This window comes from Panthera pardus, unplaced genomic scaffold (assembly GCF_024362965.1).
Source record: "Panthera pardus isolate Hobbes unplaced genomic scaffold, ASM2436296v1 HiC_scaffold_3, whole genome shotgun sequence".
Taxonomy (NCBI): domain Eukaryota; kingdom Metazoa; phylum Chordata; class Mammalia; order Carnivora; family Felidae; genus Panthera; species Panthera pardus.
In genome coordinates this window covers 8,306,285-8,326,670 of record NW_026526876.1, presented here as the reverse complement: position 1 = coordinate 8,326,670, position 20,386 = coordinate 8,306,285, and the positions used below count along the sequence as shown (strand labels likewise).

The window sequence follows — 20,386 nt, the reverse complement described above, 5'->3', positions numbered from 1 at the left end:
CTCCTTTCCAGATTTCCTTGCGCATTTACGCTTTTATGTTTTCGTGCCGTATGCTTTTTGGTAAGCTGCTTTAAGTCTTTTTTGCAACAAGGTGATAGACAGATAGTCACATGTACAGACACACCAGATGTGGCTCCAAGTGAATTTTGGCTGTTTCCAAAAAAAAAAAAAAAACCACCTCCCCCTCCCCCAAAAGACAGAGATTTGCTGTTAACTAAGGATGTTTAAAAGAACGGGGTCCTGGCCACCAAGTATCCCTTCAACCTGTTCTCTCCACGAAAGGACACTTACAGAACGCACGCTACACACGGTCCCTGCTTTTAAAAAGCAATTCATTCCTGGACGTGCCAGCTCTCTTTGCCTCGTCATACGGTGAATCTAAACTACACTGACTCCATGAAATATTTAACATCACTGACCAAATCCTTTTTTTTTTTTTTTAAATTCAGCTTCAATATAGCTGCCGAGCCCCTTCTGCCCGTCTGACCTTGTGCTCAGCACAAGTGAGCCTTATCTTAGCCAGCTCCTCCTGGTGGACGGTGAAGCTGTGGCCAATTCACACTCCAGCATTAGACACGGTGCCACGGTGGGCTTCCTGATGCCCACGGCTTGCCGATCAGATGCTTCCGGGGTCCAAATTTCTAGAAATGGAACCGTTGGAACAGGGGACATGTACATTATGAAGGCCTTTAGAGTATATTGCCCAATTACCCTCCAGGGAGCACAGGACGATCTTCCCACACCCCTCCCAACGCTCATTCTTTTTTAACGTTGACAGTTTTCATTAAAGGAAGTGTGTTTTTTAAAACGTGCCATTCTTTGCTTACCAGTGAGACTGAATATGCTGATGACGACTTCGGACACCTTTTATCATCAAGCATCTACCCAAGCTCTCTGCCCATTCTCGTACAGATGCGCTCCTTTGTGTATGTTTCCATAATTTATAAAAAGTGCTTTCTGCATTCAAGACGTTAACTTCTTCCCAATTTTTATTTGCCTTCCCCTAGTGCTTTAAGGAAGGAGTCTCTGGTGGCAGAATGGACGGACGATTCACAGGAGGGGCACCTCGTGGCTCAGTCGGTTAAGCGTCCAACTCTTGTTTTTTTTTTTTTAATGTTTATTCATTTTTGAGAGACAGAGAGAGACAGAGCGTGAGCAGGGGAGGGGGAGAGAGAGAGGGAGACACAGAATCCAAAGCAGGCTCTGAGCTGTCGGCACAGAGCCTGACGTGGGGCTCGAACTCATGGACTGGAGCCTGCTTAAGATTCTCTCTCTCTGCCCCTCTCTCCCACCCTCTATCTCTCTCTCTCTCTCTCAAAAAAAAAGGAGAATATAGTCAGGAAAGGGTTATCACAACTCACATGCAATATGCAAGAGGGGAGACGTGCACCCCCCAGAGTCAATCCACCGACAAGTGTTTTCAGGCCACCTATAGAACACACCCCAGGTCCGCCCCCTTACCACGGCCACACGGCCACCACCGAGCCTCCCTTCCTACCCTCCTCACAGCCAGTCTGCACTCGCCAGCCCAGATGAGCTCTCCAAAACACATCAGAGTGCACCCTCCCCTCTGATCCAACCACAGGCTTTCTGCGGCACTTAGAAAACCAGCCACCAACCACCGCCGGAAAGAAGGGACAATCACGTGACGGGTGGCAGCGTACCAGTACAATGAAACTACACCGTCTGCACACAACATATAAACGAATCAAATCAGCACGTCGTATGCCTTGACTGCACGCCACGTTCTGTGTCCAATATCGTCCGCTGCGATCAGCCACGGTGGCAGTTCGGATACCCCAGAAACTGGCAAACGCTTCCTCATCAGGACTTTGCACCTCCCCGCCTGAGCTGGTTTTAAACGTTTACATCCGCACCAGCGGAGCGGGGAAGAAGCCTCCGAGTCCGAGAACGATACTGTCCTCCCAAAAACTGCTGAGAAGGAGACAGCTCCAGGCGAGGGACCCGGCAGAGAGTTGCATTGTCTCTGGCAACTGCCTGGACAGACAGACGGCAAAGGCCCATATGGGGAGGGCAGCCCAGGAGATGCCCGAATGACATCAAGAAGCAGCTGGACCCCTGGAATGGAGCTGTCTTTAGTGAAGTGCCCCCCAGAACCGAAATGTAAATCTGGGGTAAGGGCAAGGAACCCCAAATTATTTCACAGCACGTTTCTTCTACTGTGCAGAATACGGACTTTTACGGAACAATCTAGTTGTGCGTATCTGAACTTCTAAACTACATTCAGCCTATAAACTAAGGATGGCTTTTATTTTTTTTTTTTTTTATCATTTATTTTGAGAGACAGTGCAAGTGGGGGAGGGGCAGAGAGCAGGGGGACAGAAGGTCTGAAGCGGGCTCTACACAGACAGCCTCACAGCAGAGAGCCGATGTGGGGCTGGAGCTCGCGAACCACACCATCGCGACCTGAGCTGAAGTCAACGTTCAACCAACTGAGCCCCCCGGTGCCCCATGAAATGGCTGAAAATTTACAAACGGCCCATGAAAATTGTAACAAAGTCAAACCTCAGTGTCTGTAAATAAAGTTTTATTGGCACTCAACCACACCCATCGGTTTTCGGATCATCTATATCAGCTTCACAGTCTAACGAGTAGCTGGGACAGAGACCATATGGGGCACGCTCGTGGCTCACCACCTCTGGCGCTCACAAATCCCAGTGACGCAGCCCCTTGGCCACAAAACCTAAATTGCTTCCTAGCCCTATACAGAAAAAGTGTGCCGACACCAGGGAAGAAGGAGAAGTCTTTGAGCAATGTTTCTAACAGAGAGCAGACTGGGCTTGCTAACATAATGAACAGGAATAGAGAAGGTAAGGGGGGGTGACAAGAAGGGGTTGGGGGGGAGACAGTGCCAGGCGAGGCGGAGGAGAGATAGATGGTAGGGACATTCACCGTGGTTTGGTGGGTAGGGGACAGAAGGCAGTGAGGAGGACTGACAGATGAGGAGTCGACCCTGGACGTAGGAAATTGAGTACCTGGGGGTCGAGTCTAAATCCCAGCTCAACAAGTGAGATAAATACGGTCTACCAAGATTAACCTAATAAAGCACATCTTTTTTTTTTTTCTTTTAAATGTTTATTTATTTTTGAAACAGACAGGAAGTAAGCGGGGGAGGGGCAGAGAGAGAGGGAGACACAGAATCCGAAGCAGGCTCCAGGCCCTGAGCTGTCAGCACAGAGCCCGACGCGGGGCTCGAACCCACAAACCACGAGATCATGACCTGAGCCGAAGTCGGACGCTTAACAAACTGAGCCACCCGGGGGCCCCAAATAATAGAGCACGTCTTTAACAGCAGACTGGGGAGATACTAACCATGCAGGGAGGAGGCAGGGGAGTCCTCATGAATCCACGAAAACTTCTCACAAATTCATACACCTGTTGGATCCGATGAACCAAAGGGCAAAGCGGGACCACCTGCCAGTCGCCATTGCTACTTCTCTCCATAGGTGGAAACGCCACCCCAGGAGCCTCGCCGGGGCAGGGAGAGAGGAATCTACTAATTTTGCAAGGCAGCTCCGTGCTGGCATTCTGTGAGAAAATGTGCTCCCGTGACGCTGTGAGTAATAAGGGAGCAAAACCCAACAGACCGACGTCCCCTGGAGCGGCCTCACAAAAATCCCCACGCCTGACATGTACCGAACATTCTCTCTCCCCAGCAAAGTGCCGCCCGGCATCCACGCTCATAGAGGAGGTCACTCAGACGGCCAGATAAAACACGGGTTTGTTTCTAGGCTGGAAGAGTCCAGGAAGGTCAGTATCTCATTCACGTTTCTAGGTGGTCACGGGCAGCAGGGATCCACGTGATGGTGAACAGATGTCAGGGATTCCTGCCGACGTGTTGCTAAGGGAACTTTTGTAGAGATGCCCTGAATCCCTGGCATCCGTAAGCCCTGCCCACTGCTTTGAAGTCCTGGGGCGGGGGGGGCACTTGACCAGCCCCGTGCGCAGCGGGGACGAGGGGGTAGGTTCCCGAAGAGAGGCGGACAGAGGGATGAGCTCAAGGTAGATTTTTCAAACAGCGGGAGCTACAACCGTGGACCGCGAGCCCCCAAATCAAAGGGCAGAATGACTCCGCGACGACCGCACAAAGCACGCTGGTCTTTTTTGGTCACCGTGCCATACTCTGCGAGCCACCAGCCCTAATTACAGCTTTGGGAACAGACCAGATAATGAACTGCCTTAAGAAAAAAAGAAAAAGAAAAGGAAAAAAAAAATTGACAAGGTCACACCCACTTTAGGTAACGCTCCCGTTAGAGAAAAAAAGGCCGTGTATTGAAATCAATTTGTGTAGGGGCGCCCTGGGTGGCTCAGTCGGTTGGGCGTGTCTGACTCTTGGTTTCGGCTCAGGTCACGATCTCACGGTTCGTGAGTTCGAGCCCGCATCGGGCTTCGTGCTGGCAGCACGAAGCCTGGTTGGGATTCTCTCTCTCTCCCTCTCTCTCTCCGCCCTCCCCCACTCACTCTCTGTCTCTCTCAAAAGAAATAAACTTAAAATTTTTTAAAAAATAAACAACATAAAATCAATTTGTGTAACAAAGCAAGCATCCACTAGATACTGGGCAGCTAGGATACACAGTGTCTATTAATAACCAGCACAAAGCCGACCCAACCCAAGAAGGCTGGAAGGCCAATGCCCCAGTGGACAGACTCAGGCTTTAGGGACAGGAAAATCTGGTTCCAAATTCAGCTGCAACATTTATCAGGTGGCCAAGAAATCCCTGGCACCTTAAAAAAAATTTTTTTTATTTTTTATTTTATTTTTTTTAACGTTTTATTTATTTTTGAGACAGAGAGAGACAGAGCATGAACAGGGGAGGGGCAGAGAGACAGGGAGACACAGAATCAGAAGCAGGCTCCAGGCTCTGAGCCATCAGCCCAGAGCCCGACGCGGGGCTCAAACTCACGGACCGCGAGATCGTGACCTGAGTTGAAGTCGGACACTTAACCGACTGAGCCACCCAGGCGCCCCCAAAATTTTTTTTTTTTAAAGAAGAGAAAATCTCGTCTGAGGATGGCCGTGGAGAATTTTCTAGCAAGTCAGCTAAGACTCCTGCACCTTGCCTCGCTCTGGGGAGGCGCTCTCTCTCATCAGTTTAGGCTGGCACACTGTGCCAGACGTGTTCTCCCTCCCCTCCTGAGGTTGCCAGTGTGCAAAACGGCCTTCAATGAACCTGTGTCCATACCCGTACCCACACCCTCATGCACCTCCTTCCCACACAGGATCTCCTGCTCCTGTGACTCGGTTTCCCAATCGAATGTGCCAGAAGTGAGCTGCCAGTCCTGAGCCCAAGCCTTAGGAGGGCCGGGCAATTTGTGACGTGCGTTCTTGGAAGCCGGCCACCCTGGAAAGACTCCAGCTCCCTGCTAGAGGGAAAGGCCGTGCGGAAAGGCCCTGGAGGATGAGACACAAGCGGAGAGAAGAAAGTCACTTGCAAAAACACCAACACGCCAAGCGAGAGAGTGAAGATGCCACTTTGGAGTCCCTGCCCAGCTCTGCCTGCCCCGGGACCCCAGCCCTGGCCACCGTGAGGTGTGACAGATGCCAAGAGAGACCAGCAGAAGAACCACCCGGCGGAGCCCGGTCGGTCCCCAGCAGTGTGCGACGTGATAGTAAATGCTTGTGTCGCGGTACTGAGTTCCGGGGTGGCCTGTTACACGGCCATCGATTACCCCCCTCCCCAGCTCCACGTCTCACATCCACACCTTGGAAGCTCCGGCAGGAGCACGTGAACCCAAAGCGAGAGAACAGAAGGCGGAGAGGCGACCGGGTTCAAGGAGGGGACGTCACGTCGCCCTGGCCCCCGAGGCCCGCACCTCGCGGCCAGACAGCAGATTCTCAGAACAGCACTTCAGTCACGGAAAACTCTGGGGTGTTTGTGTTCCAGTCTTATTCCCCCCTCCAGAATTATTTCCCAAAAGCTCTGGGGGTTTCCACAGATGCCTTACAGCATCTTCCGGGTCCCCAATTTGTTCTCTCCATTCAAGGTTAAGAGCAGACGGCGGGGAATTCCTGGCCCTCCAGCCACCGGACCTGCCCACGTCCAACTCTCGGGCGCTTCCCCAGGGACGGGGATCTGGGCTCTGCCTGCCTCCCCCAGGAGCTGTTTGTCAGGCACCAGGCACCCCACAAGTCTGGCAGAAACCTCTGCCCCCACAGGGCCTCCAGTCTATGCAGGGGATCCTGGCCTGGCTTGGAGGGGACAGAACATTCCCCTGAAGTCTCCAGCCCGTCTCAGCTCCTCGACCACATCGCCCACATATCAGGAAACTTCTCAGCTCCTCCCCTTCTTCATGCAAGGCTGAAGAGACCCTCAAGAAAGATTATTCTGGCAGCTTTTATCTCAGGGCCTTTACATCTCACCTTACATCTTTCTTGGGAAAGACGGGTTCCCTCTTCCAGTGCTCTTCTCCTCTGGAAGGCTCCACCATTCCCTTGTGCCCAGCCCTTGGCCCCCCACACTTCTCCACTTGGGGCTGACACCTTCCTGGGGGCCGCTTTCTGGAAACCAAGGATGTGCTGTACCCTTCTCCCATTTCCTTGATGGCCTGACCAAAGAGATTCTCCCCCCAGGAACCAGGACAAGAATCTCCCCAAGCTGGCCTCTCCCCCGGGGCTGGCCGGCCTCCAGGACAGATCTTTCAGCTGTGTCACAGCTAGCTCCCAGCTCCCCTCCGTGGGGTGTGCTGCTTGCAAAGCCAAGGGCCTCTCAGTCCCACTTTCTTTATCTGAGCGAGCAAGGAATCCTTGAGGAGCGTCCATCTTGCATATGCTGTTCTCAACCTGCTGCACCCTTCTGCCAAGACGGGGCTTCTTGGTATCACTCTGTCCACCACTCCCGGTGGTGCCCCCGCCTCCCCACTCCTCCGCCAGGAGGCTGGTGCCGTCCGTCTGTTCTGTCTGTACCTGTCTCCCCAGTGGCTCCCCTGGCCTCCTGATCTCCATGCCTCCAGCAGGCACACGTCCCATGAGGATTCCCACCTCCAGGCCCCGTCGCCAGCCTCCTGGCTCCTGCACTAACGTCCAGGCTTGACAAACCCGCTGCTTCCCCAGACGTGTGGTTTCGTGTACCGGCCAGTCCCCTGGGAGCTGTGCTTTCTCCGCGAACCGGGTCTGCCTTTGAGGGCTCACCCCAGCCCCAAGGGACTCTCCCCACATATCCTGCAGCCCGACCCAGCCCTCCGCCCTGAGGTCCAGCCTGCTCACCGACGAGGTGCCCGGACACAAAGGGCCCGATCTCTGATCCTTCCTACAGGACTGCTCTTGTCCTTTCCCGCAGCATCCAGACCATTCCCTCCCTCGCCTGTTAGCAGTTGAGCCCACACTGTCACGTTGAAAACCGGCACAGAGGTAATATTCAGCCCTCTGAGCCGCTAAGCAAATACACAAGCATTACTCCCTCGGGCAATTGCTTTCACTTCTGCTCACCTGGGATGTGGGGAGAGCGCCTCCCCCTTCACAGAGCGGTCAGGGGAGCGGGCGCCTAGTGGGTGCTCCACAAACGGGCCCCCATCTCGGCGGTACTGCTCCCACACATGGGCACCCCCCCGGCACGTCACCAGCTGGCAGCTGTCCAAAAGCCCCTCACTCACCCGCCAGAGATTTGCTCAGCACGTCTACCCGCAGGACGCGCCCGACCCAGCTGATCGTTCTGTTTGCCCCCTGGGTCTGGCTCAAGCCTCCCTTTCCCCAGAGGGAAACGCAGAGCCCCCACTCTTGCTAACAGCAGCCTAAGACCCCACCAGCCTCACCCGCACCCCAAAACACTCCTTTTGGACACCCAGCCAGGGACGCTGACCGGACAGACCCACAACTGCCAAATTTCCACATTAGTGCTTCCTGGAGAAGTGTGGTCACCAGGGGAACTCGAAAAGAGGAGGCTCTCCCAGGGCTGCTTTTGAGCCACTGACAGGGAGGCCGCAACACCTGCTTTCTTTTACTTCTGAACCTCGGCACAAATCTGAGGAACACACCTGAGCCTTCCCTGCGTACACAGGTGTCTCAAAATACAGAACCAAAAGCGTCCTGGAACGTCCTCTTCTGCTCACACCCTGAAATCTCTTCCAGCCTAAATTTTGCTCAAATGCTCCTCATCCATCGGGAGGAGGGGGGATTTTTGCATTGCCCTCTGGACCCTGGAAGAAGACTCTGTGAATCCAGCCGGGGTTCTGATCATATTTCCACAGGTTATCTTTCAGCAAACTCACCCATAACCATTTCACCACATCCATCCATCCATCCATCCATCCATCCATCTTTCCTTCTCTTTCTTTTTCTTTCTCTTTCCTTCTTTGGGTCCCACGGAGCAATTTCTCTCAAAACTTCCTACTCTGTTCTTTGCAGAGTAGGTCAGGGGTCAAATTATAAATAAATGCAGTCTCCAGTGATTCGGGGAGGTGTTTCAGCAAAACGTTTATACTATCTACTTACACGGTTGTGGGTAACCGCCTGTTTAAGGCCAGGCAACAATCTGGCAGCCCTTTGGGAAAGGGGATAGCCTATGAAGTCACTCCTCCCCAGCCCACCCCCCCCCCCCCGCCCCCACCAAAGGACTTCAGAAACTTCGGAGGCCACTCTGGCTGTGACCGAGAGCTCAGCGATTAGAGGACAAGGAGACCTCCCAACTGTCACCCAGACAATAAACAGCCAGCCGACTTGGCTCAGCAGGTCCTCTGCAGCCCTGGGGTCAGGCCAGAACCCCCGGAACAGACCACTTGTAGGTTCTGGACCTTAGCCTGGGGGCGCTGGACCAGGGGAGGAACCGCAGGATCGGGCGGGCGGCTCAGCTGACCGGCAAGTGGGCGGCCCCCAGGCGGCCTGACCCGGGGCAGCACGACCGTCCTCGGGTCGGCGGGCTCCGGGCTCCGGGGCCCAACCGATGACGCCGCTGTTCCGGATCCTCAACCTCCAAGCCTCTATGCCTAGACCTCCGGACTCCGCAGCCCTCGGCCGGCCCCCTGCCACCGCCGGGAGCGCGCCCGCCCGCCCGCTCCAGAACTCACACAGGCAACAAGTTCTCCCTCCTCAGGGCGGCCACGATGTGCTCGGGAGGCCCGGCACGGGGGGCGCTCCGAGGGCGATCCCCGCGCCGCCCGGCCCGGAGGGGCGCCCCGCTGGCTCCGCCGCCCCCAGAGTCGGGGCGCGCGGCGGCTGCACCCCCAGCCCGCCCCGCGGCGCCCCCTCGGACGGGGAGCGGCTGGGGCGTCCCCGGTGCGGGCAACAGGTACGCGAGCGCGCCGAGCCCCGCAGCCCCGGGTCTCCCGGCCCCCCGGCCCTCGCCCCTTTTACCTCCAGCAACTGCACGTAGCTCGCGGGGAACCAGCCGCGGAGCCCGTCCTCCTTCTCGCCTTCCCACCAGCCGCCGTCCGGAACCTGCAGCAGCCTGATGAGCTCGCCCGCGGCGAAGCGCAGCCCCTGGCCGTGCCGCTCCCCGGAGAAGGGGTACAGGGTCCGGCAGCGGGCGCCGGACATGGCCTTGGCGCCGGGGTTCACAGCGCAGCCTGCATCCCGGCCGAGCCCCGCGGGCTGGGCAGCGGCTCCGCGGGGTCCCAGGCGCCCGGCGCTCCGGGCTCCCGCGCTCTGGGCGCGCGCCGTCTCGGGGGGTGCGCGGGGGGTCCCCGGGCAGGCGGGGGACGCGCGCGCGGCGCAGGGCAGCGGAGACTCGCTGGCTTCGCGGAGCAAAAGCGGCGACGCCCCCGGGCCGGGCGGCTCGCAGCTCGGGCGCGGGGCGGGGGGGGCGGGGCTCAGGGGGAGGAGACCCAGGCGCCGCGGGCTCCGGAGACAACTTCCCGGGGACGCGGGGCGCGGGCTGCGGCCGCCGGGGCCGGCCGGAGCGGGGGCCGCCCGGGCGCGCGGAAATGCACAGCTCCCGGGGGAGGTGGTGGGCTCCGGGGCATCGCCGAGGGCCCGGCTCCGCGGCGAGGGGGCGGCCGGGCGGTCCGCGGAGAGGGGCTGGCGGCCGGGGTGGCCGAGCTGGGGCTCGCGCGGAGGCGAGGGGGCGGGGCTGGGGCGGGGCCAGGGCGGCCACGCCCGCCGAGGGGGCAGGTCGCTGGGGAGGGGTCTCCCCGCGCGCGCCCCCGCCGCCCCGAGCCGCGGCGCTAGCAACGCCCTTCGGTGCGGGCTTTGTAGGTCTGGTGGCGGCCGCCGGCGGGCTCCGCGGTCGCTGGGAGGGACTGTGACTGTGGCCGCCGCTGTCGGGGTTGAACCTCGGGCTGAACTTGACTCACCAAGACAGGTTTGCAGCCTGGCGCCCGAGCTGGGAGGCCACGTGTTCACAGTGGACGGACTGGGGTTAGGAGTTGGTCGAATGGGAGGCAGGCCAATGAGGATACGTGGGGGAAGCGGGGAAGGTGAGAGGGGCTGCCTGCCCCCCCCCTCCCACCCACCCAGGGTACCAGTCTTCCTGAAATCCACGTGGGCCAGGAGGAGAGGTCTACACTCACATACTCAATCAACAAACAGCAGGAGGCCGCCACGTTCCATGCAATGAGCCGGGTACCTGCAAAGATCATCTGGACTGCAGCCTGCTCTCCAGGCAAGCAGGCTCCTCCATCCAAGCTGTCGGCGCGGAGCCTGACGCAGGGCTCGATCCCACGAACCGTTGTCAGACGCTTAAGCAACTGAGCCACCCAGGTGCCCCTGAGTAATTTTTTTAAATGCTTGGGCCCAGGCCACCCTAGCTTTGGAAAATCACTGTTGAGCCATAGTCTGCCTTTAAGCTGTCTAACCTTGAAACCCCTCCGTCTGGCCTCTGGCCACGGGCAAGCTGACAAATCCAGATTGCTTATAATGCTCCATCGATTGCAAATTCACAAACCCTTGCTTGGCTAAAAACATGAGGGGAAAAAACAAAAACAAAAACAAAAACAGCTCTTGACCACAGTCCCCACTAAGAGTCCCTTAAAGCAGAACTACCAAATTTGATGTGGGCAACAGTCACTAAAAGTAACTGACCGAATCAGCTAAAAGGGCCTCACATTCCTTGTATGGGGGAACGTGTGACTATTTGCAGACTGACCTCAAGTTTCATATCTGATGATAAGGCCCAGCTCAAGTGAGGACAACAGGTCCGGAGCCTTCTTGCAACTCGGAGTCTTCCAGGGTGCCTTGTGAGCAACCTATAATCCAGTTTGGGCTTGGAGAAATCTCTGCCTACTCAGTGTCCCGTACACCCTATTCCAAGTGACTTGCTCAGCACAGAGCCCGACGTGGGGCTCGAACCCGCAAATGCGAGATCATGACCTGAGCTGAAGTCAGACATTTAACCAACTGAGTCACCCAGGCGCCCCCAGATCTGGCTTCTTGTACACCAGGGGCTGCTTCCTCTTGTCCGCCCTGCCTGAGTCAGGAGACAGGCCCAGCTACAAATAGCATCTCAAGAAAAGGTTCTCTGGTTGAAACCCACTGCCAGTCTGTATAGAGTTGACTGCTGGAACCCCTATCTCCGAACCCTTACTAAAGACGGAACTTCGACAATACCTAACACTCTAACACCTTCAGGCTTCTTTCCCCATCTGTGATTGGAGTCTGAATCCAGTAGCTGGCATCTGGGACTTGAGAGGGTTAAATGTACTTAGTGGCTCGCTTTGTGGGCTCTCCATTCCTCCTATTCAAACCACCTCAAGCCACTTTCTCGCTGTGTGCCCTTGGGCAATTTACTTAACCTCTCTGGGCTTCATTTTCCTCATCGTTAGAAGATGTTAGTAGCATTTCTATCCTAGTTATTAAGAGAAGTAAATAGGGGCGCCTGGGTGGCGCAGTCGGTTGAGCGTCCGACTTCAGCCAGGTCACGATCTCGCGGTCCGTGAGTTCGAGCCCCGCGTCAGGCTCTGGGCTGATGGCTCGGAGCCTGGAGCCTGTTTCCGATTCTGTGTCTCCCTCTCTCTCTGCCCCTCCCCCGTTCATGCTCTGTCTCTCTCTGTCCCAAAAATAAATTAAAAACGTTGAAAAAAAAATTAAAAAAAAAAAAAAGAGAAGTAAATAAGTAAAAATGTAAACAATGTTAAGCAATACCTAGTGTATTAAGTATTCAGATATTGGCAATTATTATCCATCTAGTCCAATGGTCCTGGTTTATTATCTAACACTTCCTTTTGAACTAAGATTTCCAAGGCAATAAGTGTATCTTTGGGATGCCAAAATTTTTTTAAAAACACCGTCTGGGTTTCTGTTTTCTCACAAGATCTTGAAGGGAAGATGAGTTTCTCCTTCATCTATTTCCATCCCTTTGCCTTCCTCCTCCCTGATGTATTACTGTCTTGAACTTTTATTTGAATCTTTGATTATTTACCTTCTTTTCACAATAAGTCTTATTTCACTGAGTAGACTCTTCGTAACCCAGGGGAGGGATAGCACGTGTGTTTCAATTTCTAGCTCTACCTCTTAAAGGCTAACACTGAGTCTTGCAAAAAGCAGGCATTTGGCACTTTCTGAATTCATTTTGCAATATGAGCAGGTTTGAGCCCCTGCTCGTGTTCAGATTTTCCATACTGCCAAGTTACTCCATAAACACGTGGGTTAGAACATCTGGATTAGGCTATAAACTCCTAAAACCAGGCCAGGGGTGCCTGGGTGGCTCAGTCGGTTGAACGTCCGACTTCGGCTCAGGTCATGATCTTGCGGTTCGTGAGTTCGAGCCCTGCATCGGGCTCTGTGCTGTCAGCTCGGAGTCTGGAGCCTGCTTTGGATTCTGTGTCTCCCTCTCTCTCTCTGGCCCTTCCCCTCTCTCTCTCTCTCTCTCTCTCAAAAATAAATAAACATTAAAAATTAAAAAAAAATAAATTCCGAAAAGCAGGCTTTAATCTGTCTGTTTCTTAGCCTTCTATTGACACTGTGCACTTAATCGATAACTGTCGGCTGGCAGGTATTTCTTTTCTACCCAAGACAGTCTTACATGCCTTTCCATCATCAGCCTATGGATGGCAGAGAAATACAGGGTTTCAGTTTCTTAAAAAGTTAAACATAAATTTGTCATATGACCCACCAATTCCATCCTAGGTATCTACGTAAGAGAAATCAAAACAAACAGCTACACAAAAACTTGCAGAGAAGGAAGGGCGCCCGGGTGGCTCGGTCGGTTGATCGTCCTCCTTCATTCAGCTCCTGTAAAGACCTCACCATTTGTGAGTTCGAGCCCCACGTCGGGCTCTGTGCTGACAGCTCAGAGCCTGGAGCCTGCTTCCGATTCTGTGTCTCCCTGTCTCTCTGCCCCTCCCCCCAGCTCACACTCTTTCTCTCTCTCTCTCAAAAATAAATTTAAAACAATATTTAAAAGCAAAACACTTGTAGAGAGGGGCACCTGGGTGGCTCAGTCAGTTAAGTGTCTGACTCTTGATCTCGGCTCAGGTCATGATCTCACAGTTTGTGAGATGATGCCCCACGAGGAGCCTGCTTGGGATTCCTTCTCTCTTTCCATCTCTCTCACTGCCCCTCCCCCACTCATTCTCGCTAAATAAATAAATAAATAAATAAATAAGAAATCAGATACAAAAGGCTGCATGTTGTATGATTGCATGTATGAGAAAACTCCAGAAAGGGCAAATCTGTAAGAGGCGGTTAATAGATTAGTGGTTGCCGGGGGCTGGGGGTGGGAATAGGGAATAAATAAACGGGCACGAGGTTTCTTTTTGGGGTGATGACAATGTTCTAAAATTTAATTGTGGTCATGGTTGCACAACTCAGGAAATCATTGAGCTGTACACTTAAAACAAGTAGAAGTTTTGGTATGTAAATTATACTTCAATAAAGCTGTTACATAAACCAAAACGTAAACAAGAATATATAAAAGCCTCATTCATTCCACGAGGGTCCCCGCCTCCCTTTCCTTGCTAGTTTATTCAACAGCAACTTGAACAACCGAATGGTTAAGACGAGGAAATGGACAGTGTGCTGGGCTTGGGGCTAGAGAGATATATGTGGCAATATAAATAGAGAATTCCTGTAGGTCAGTAAGAAAAATATGGGTGACTCCATAGAAGAAAAAGGCAAAAGACATTTCACTGAAAAAAGATAACCCAAATGGCCAATAACACATCAAAAGGTGCTTAACCTCGTTAATCGTCAAGAAAAGCAAATTGAAATCCCAACGAGGTCCAAAGCGTCCGGCTTTGGCTCAGGTCATGATCTCACAGTTTGTGATTTCAAGCCCTGCGTTGGGGTCTGTGCTGATAGCTCAGAGCCTGCTTCGGAGTCTGTGTCTCCCTCTCTGTCTCTGCTCCTCCCCAGCTGTCTGTCTGTTGTCTGTCTGTCAAAAATAAACAAACATTAAAAAAAAATAAAGAAAAAGAAAATGCCACATACTGATAAGGACGGGTACACCTGGAGCTCTCCTCCATTGCTGGCTGGAGCCCTTTGGAACATGTGATATTTATTTAGCACACGTGACTCATCAATTCTCCTTGTAGGTATGCGCCCAACCGAGATGGTTCACATGTTCACCAAAAGACCTACGCGATGTTTGTAGACGCAATATTCATAACAGCGCAAAGCTGAAAACAGCCCAATGTCCATCAACAGTAGAGCAGATGAGGGGTGCCTGACTTGTTCCGTTGCGAGAGCTCGCAACTCTTGATCTCAGGGTTGTGAGTTCGAGCCCCACGTTGGATGTAGAGATTACGTAAAAATTAAATCTTAAAAAAACAAAAAAAAACAGAGTGGATAAATGATGACCTATGTGGAGGAAAACTCTACTCTTGGAGAATGAACAGAACATTGCTACAGGTGAGTAAATCCCACAGATGTAATGTAGAAGAAAGGAACCCAGACACTGAAGGGTAAGAAATTCTTAGAAGTCAGGAGGAACCACAGCAGGGCATCTGGGATGCTTGTGGTAATCTGCTTCTTGATCTGGGTGCGAGTTACACAGGGCTGTTCTCCAGGCCGTATACCTATCCCTGTACTTTTCTGTAGGGATGTTGTATTTCAGTACAGTTTGTCGAAGAAAACAGTACAGGGCGCCTGGCTGGCATCAGTCAGTAGAGTGTGTAATGCTTGATCTTTGGGTCGTGAGTTCGAGCCCTACATTGGGCCGTAGAGCTTACTTAAAAACAACATTAAAAAAAAGAAAAGAAAAGAAAAGAAAAGCGGGGTGCCTGGGTGGCTCAGTCGGTTAAGTGTTGATTCTTGATTTAGGCTCAGGTCATGATTTTACAGTTCATGGGACGGAGACCCACATCGGGCTCTGTGCTGACAGCTCAAAGCCTGCTGGGGTTTCTCTCTCTGCCTCTGTCTCTGACTCTAAATAGATTAAATAAATAAATAAATAAATAAACTAAAAAAAAAAAAAAAAAAAAGGCAGTGGGACGGAAAAGAAATTTAGTATTCTGAAAATAAGCTTTTTTGGAATCATGACTTTGGAGAAAATAACTGGGTCCGGATCTCCTCTTGGAGTCTGGGAGAAACCGGGCACTGAGCCGGAAAGATCTGTTCACCTCCTTCCCAGTTCTCCCATCTGGAATGTGAGACAGGTCCAGCCAAAGATCCTGAAACTTGAGTATCGTAGCACCGAGTTAAAAATGGAGTCGCTTCTGTCGGAGCAAAATGGAACCCATCAAATGCAGGCGCGTAAAGGAAAACTCAACCCAACCTTGCAGGAATTTATTGGTTTTTTAGAACACCAGCCGATCGCCGAATGCCAAGTCTGTTCACGTGCTCTCCTGACTTCTTGTTCCCCTGACTCTGCTACTCTCACCCCCACGTAAGAAAGAAGACCACTGGGCAACCAATGAGCAAAAAAAAAAAAAAAAAAAAAACCAAACAACTTGCACATTTACTCCCCAGTCACCCTTGGTCTGTGAGCGACTCCGAACTCACTGTTCCTGGAGCCCTAAGCTCCCCAGTGAGCAACCAAAAACAATGCAATAAACTCCTCTTTTTCCTTTGTTTTTATTCAGTTTGCAGAGTTTGGTTTTGGACACCCCAGGGCAGGGGCAGGGGCAGGGGCAGTTAAGGGTCCGACTTCGGCTCAGGTCATGATCTCACGGTTAGTGGGTTCAAGCCCCGCGTCGGGCTTTGTGCTGACAGCTCAGAGCCTGGAGCCTGCTTCGGATTCTGTGTCTCTCTCTCTCTCTGCCCTTCCCCCACTCATGCACTCTTGCTCTCTCTCTCTCTCTCAAAAACAAATAAACATTTAGAAAATTAAAAAAAAAAAAAAAAAGAAGAAGTAAGAGAAATGTTCTGGGGCTAGAAGAGAGAGGGAAGAGGGAAGCAGGCAGATCTTTCCCCCAGCCAAGCCCCCTCCCCCTCCCATGTACTGAGAGGCCCAACCCCAAGTCCCGGAGAAAACTGGGGGTGCTTCATTTGCAAAAGAAGCAGGGAGGGCAGGAAAGAGAAAGAGGAGGAGAGAAGAAAAGAGGGGCTTCAGAGAAACTAAGTACATTGTGTGAGGCAGAAATTGACGCGCATCTTTTTACTGGTCTTGGCCCGTGGGCGGAGAAAGAACTTTCTGCCTCATTCCCTCCTGCCCCTGGAGACATCAGGGAAGTCCAATAAGACTGCCCTTTGGGGAGTAAATAACAACAAAATATCCACCAAGGAGCCCAGGGGAAATAGACAAAGTCACATGAAAGAGAAGTTCTCTCCTCGGCTTGAGGGCTGAGATTAACATACCCAAAGCTGGATTGCCTTTGGATTCCTGCTTTTCTCACCTCAAAGGCCAGCCAAACAGACCTTGAGTTTTTTCCCCAACAGCATGGCTGAAGCTAGAGTTTTTTCATCCCTAAGTTTTGTCCCTCTTATCAAAGTGTGAAAATAGTTCTGGAATGTTCCTTCTGAGTAGCTCAGGTTGACCCAGATCCCCGGAGACGCTTGAGCTTTGCCAGAAGCCACCCGGGTTGAGCACGATACGCTGGCCAAGGAAGACTGTTCGGAGGGGAGCGTTTCTTTCTCAGAACAAAACCCCGCCACGACTCTCCGTTCTTTTGAAGACTAAAAATAAATTCGGAATTAATCACAACAGAAAAGGAACAGTCTCTTCGATGACTATAATTAGTTCTCCGTTTATTAATGAAGACTCCAATTATTAGGCTCGTCCGAGTCCCAAATTTTTGCTTACTAATTACATGCCTAGAGCAAGTGCCTTCACCTCTGGAAACTTCTCTGCAGAGCTCTGTCGTCTGCAAAGCAAGAGGCCGTGATACCTGATTCATGAGGCCATGGGAAGGAGCGGTCGCAGGGGGCTGCCTGGGGAATGTTTGTGGTCGAGGCCCCAGCTCTACCCATCTGCGCAGGGCTGGGTTCAGACCAGAAGAGATTTCGCTTCTAGAAGGTTTGAGAACGCAGAAGAGTGGTTTGTGAAAACCTCCAGGCCTGGTATCCTAAGGAGGTGAAAGTAATGCTTATTTGCTCTCTAGGCTAATAAAAAAACTCCTGCCAGAACCTTCCAGAACAACCACAGTGAGGAAATAGAATGCTGGTTTTACGTTCCTCTCGACTTCCCGGCAGGATCTCCCAGTCAGGCAAAGGAGGCTTTCCAGAGCCCTTCTGAAGGTCACCTGAAGGTCACGCCTTCCACGCAGACCCATGGGGCATTCTGGAGACAGGGTAGCACGTGTTTCACCAGAACCTTCCAGCAAACTGCCCTTCAAAGCTGTCTCTGCCAGTGAACACCTTGATGACCCCCCCCCCCCCCCAGGAAATGAAAGGGCACGTGACGGGGGTCCTCTCTGGTTATTCAAGGTTGATGCCAAGGATATAGGAAAGCTGTGATTTCCTGGAGCCCAAGATCCAGCTCCTTCAGGAACCCAGAATTCAGCAAGAACTAGGCAAAAGGAATTTGGAAGACGCAAGGCGTGTTCGATGCTAACTGTCAAAGTTGGGCTACCTCAACGATGGGGGGTTCATTCTTCTATTTTCCCCCACTTTCCGTAGGCTTGGCATATACACCTGTGCCTACTTGGTATGCCTGACTCTTTTTTTTAATGTTTATTTATTTTTGAGAGAGAGAGAGAGAGGGAGACAGAGCATGAGAGGGGGAAGGACAGAGAGAGAGGGAAACACAGAATCCGAAACAGGCTCCAGGCTCTGAGCTGTCAGCACAGAGCCCGACACGGGGCTCGAACTTACGGGCCGTGAGATCATGACCTGAGCGGAAGCCGGACGCTTAACCGACTGAGCCACCCAGGCGCCCCTCGGTATGCCCGACTCTTTACGAAAGTCCTTCAGAGGGGCAGGGAGAGAGGGAGACACAGAATCCAAAGCAGGCTCCAGGCTCCAGTCCTTCAGAGCCTCAGAAGAACCTACTCACTCGAGGTTTTCAAATAATTCTAACAAACGAGTTTTTTTCATCTAGTTTTTAAGTTTACAGTATATAGAACAAGGTATCTTGACAGCAAAGCAGGAGGAGGTGCCTGCGGACGGTTTGAAAATGGGAGCACAGAGATCCGGAAGAATCATTAAAAAAAGACTCCAGAAAGTAAATCTCACAGTAGAAAGTAGAAAGTAGATCTCACAGTCTGTGGGTTCGAGCTGACAGCTCAGAGCCTGCTTGGGATTTTCTCTCCCTCTCTCTCTGCTCCTCTTCCATTTGCTCTCTCTCTCTCTCTCTCTCAAAATAAGTAATAATAACAATAGTAATAAATAGAAATAAAGATCTCTGGGTATCACCGAGTTTGGGGAACACAGAAACACAGATGCAGTGAAGGATCATGGAGTTTGCTGACCTTCTTTTCCAAGGGCAGGAGTCACCTGTGGCCCCAAACCGACCACATCGCCAGGGAGTAGAACGAGCCCAGTAAGGGCAAAGAGCTGCCCACTCGGGTGGCTCCGGTTAGGGCCTGGGTCCAGCTCACCCCATTCCTGCTGCCGGACTCACTGGCTTTGCCCACCTGGCTGTCTGCCTCTGGAGATAGGACACCTGCTAACAGCCCCGTCTGTTTCCCGGCAGTCTTGCTTTCTGATGCCCACTCCATGAGGGACACACACTTGGGATCCACTTCCCCTGCCTGGGAGTGCAGCCCAGGACCCACCAGGGAGCGTGTTGCCATGACGATCGTGGCATACTGCTCCCCAGCCCCCTTCTGCCACTGCAAAAGCCCCGTGAAAAATCAGCATTCACGGGGCTTTCTAGGCTGCCTGGACTTCTCCACAGGAGGGGGATGTGAGCGATTTTCCCCCTCTGTGCTTTGGGAAGATGGGGGGGTGGGGCAGAGAGAGAAGCTTCGCAGCCTCAAACAAAACCAAAATTTTCCTAATCTACACTAAAGAAATCTACTCCCTTACAGCAAGGATTATCAACTGTAATTGTTGTCATGATGCTTGTCAAGAGGGAAGGAGAGGGAGCCATTTCTTTAAAAATCGTTTAATGTTTATTTATTTTTGAGAGAGAGAGAGAGACAGAGTGCAAGCGGGGGAGGGGCAGAGAGAGAGGGGGAGACACAGAATCCGAAGCAGGTTCCGGGCTCCGAGCTGTCAGCACAGAGCCCGACACAGGGCTCGAACTCATGAGCTGTGAGATCGTGACCTGAGCTGAAGTCGGATGCTCAACCTACTGAGCCATGCTGACGCCCCGTGAAGCCATTTCTTTAGGTGGAGGAGGAGGGCAGGGACAAGGAGAGAGGAGGGGAAGTATGGGGGCAGCACCAAAGGGTGATTCTTGGAGAGAAAACAGCAGGTGAAGAAAGAGGGTGAGATCACCCTGCGTGGAGCAGGGGTAGGTAGCCTGATAAAGAAGTCAGGGAAGGCAGCCAGGAGGAGGAAATGGATCCAGGGAAGGAAAGGCTGACGAGGGAGAGAGTACGAGTTACCCACTGTCATGGAAAGAAGTGACTGCAAAATGTAGTGACTTCATACAACACTAAATATAATCTCACAGTTTCTGCAGGTCAGGGATTCAGGAGCAGGTGCTCTTGCCGTAGGGTCACTTGCGAGGTTGCAGGCAAGGTGTCAGCAGGACCCGTATCATCTGAAGGCTTGACCGGGGCTGGAGGACCCGCTTCCCAGGTGGCTCCGTCATGTGGCTGGTGAGCCCATGGAGCCTGTTGGCAGGAGGACTGTGTTCCTCAACATGTGGTGCCTTCCATCGGGCAGCTTGGGCGTCCCCAGGGCATGGCAGCTGGTCTCCCCCAGAGGGAGTGATCCATGAGCCCGTAAGAGAGAGCTGCCCTCTCTTTAATGACCTGGCTTCAGAAGTTACCCATCTCAGGTCTACAATATCTTCTTGGTTGTGCAGTCAGCCCTGCATAGGGCTAGGAGGGACTTTTTGTATTTGCTTTATGATTTTTTTTTAATTTTTTTATGTTTATTTGTTTTTGAGACAATGCAAGACACAGAGTGCAAGCAGCAGAGAGGCAGACAGAGGGAGACACAGAATCCCAAACAGGCTCCAGGCTCTGAGCTGTCAGCCCAGAGCCGGATTGGGGCTCAAACCCGCGA

General features: G+C 52.7%; 1 protein-coding gene across 2 annotated transcripts in view; it reads right to left on the bottom strand.

The window, feature by feature from the left end:
- Positions 1-9,978, bottom strand: part of GAS7 (growth arrest specific 7) — a 211,204-nt gene extending 201,226 nt beyond the window's left edge. Inside the window, exon 1 of one of the 2 annotated variants that reach the window (XM_053893019.1) lies at positions 9,308-9,978. In XM_053893019.1, coding sequence (XP_053748994.1) covers positions 9,308-9,490 — 183 coding nt within the window. In that variant the 5' untranslated portion in view covers positions 9,491-9,978. The remainder of the gene's footprint in view (positions 1-9,307) is intronic. The other variant, XM_053893018.1, reaches the window with a different exon arrangement.
- Positions 9,979-20,386: the final 10,408 nt, after the last annotated feature.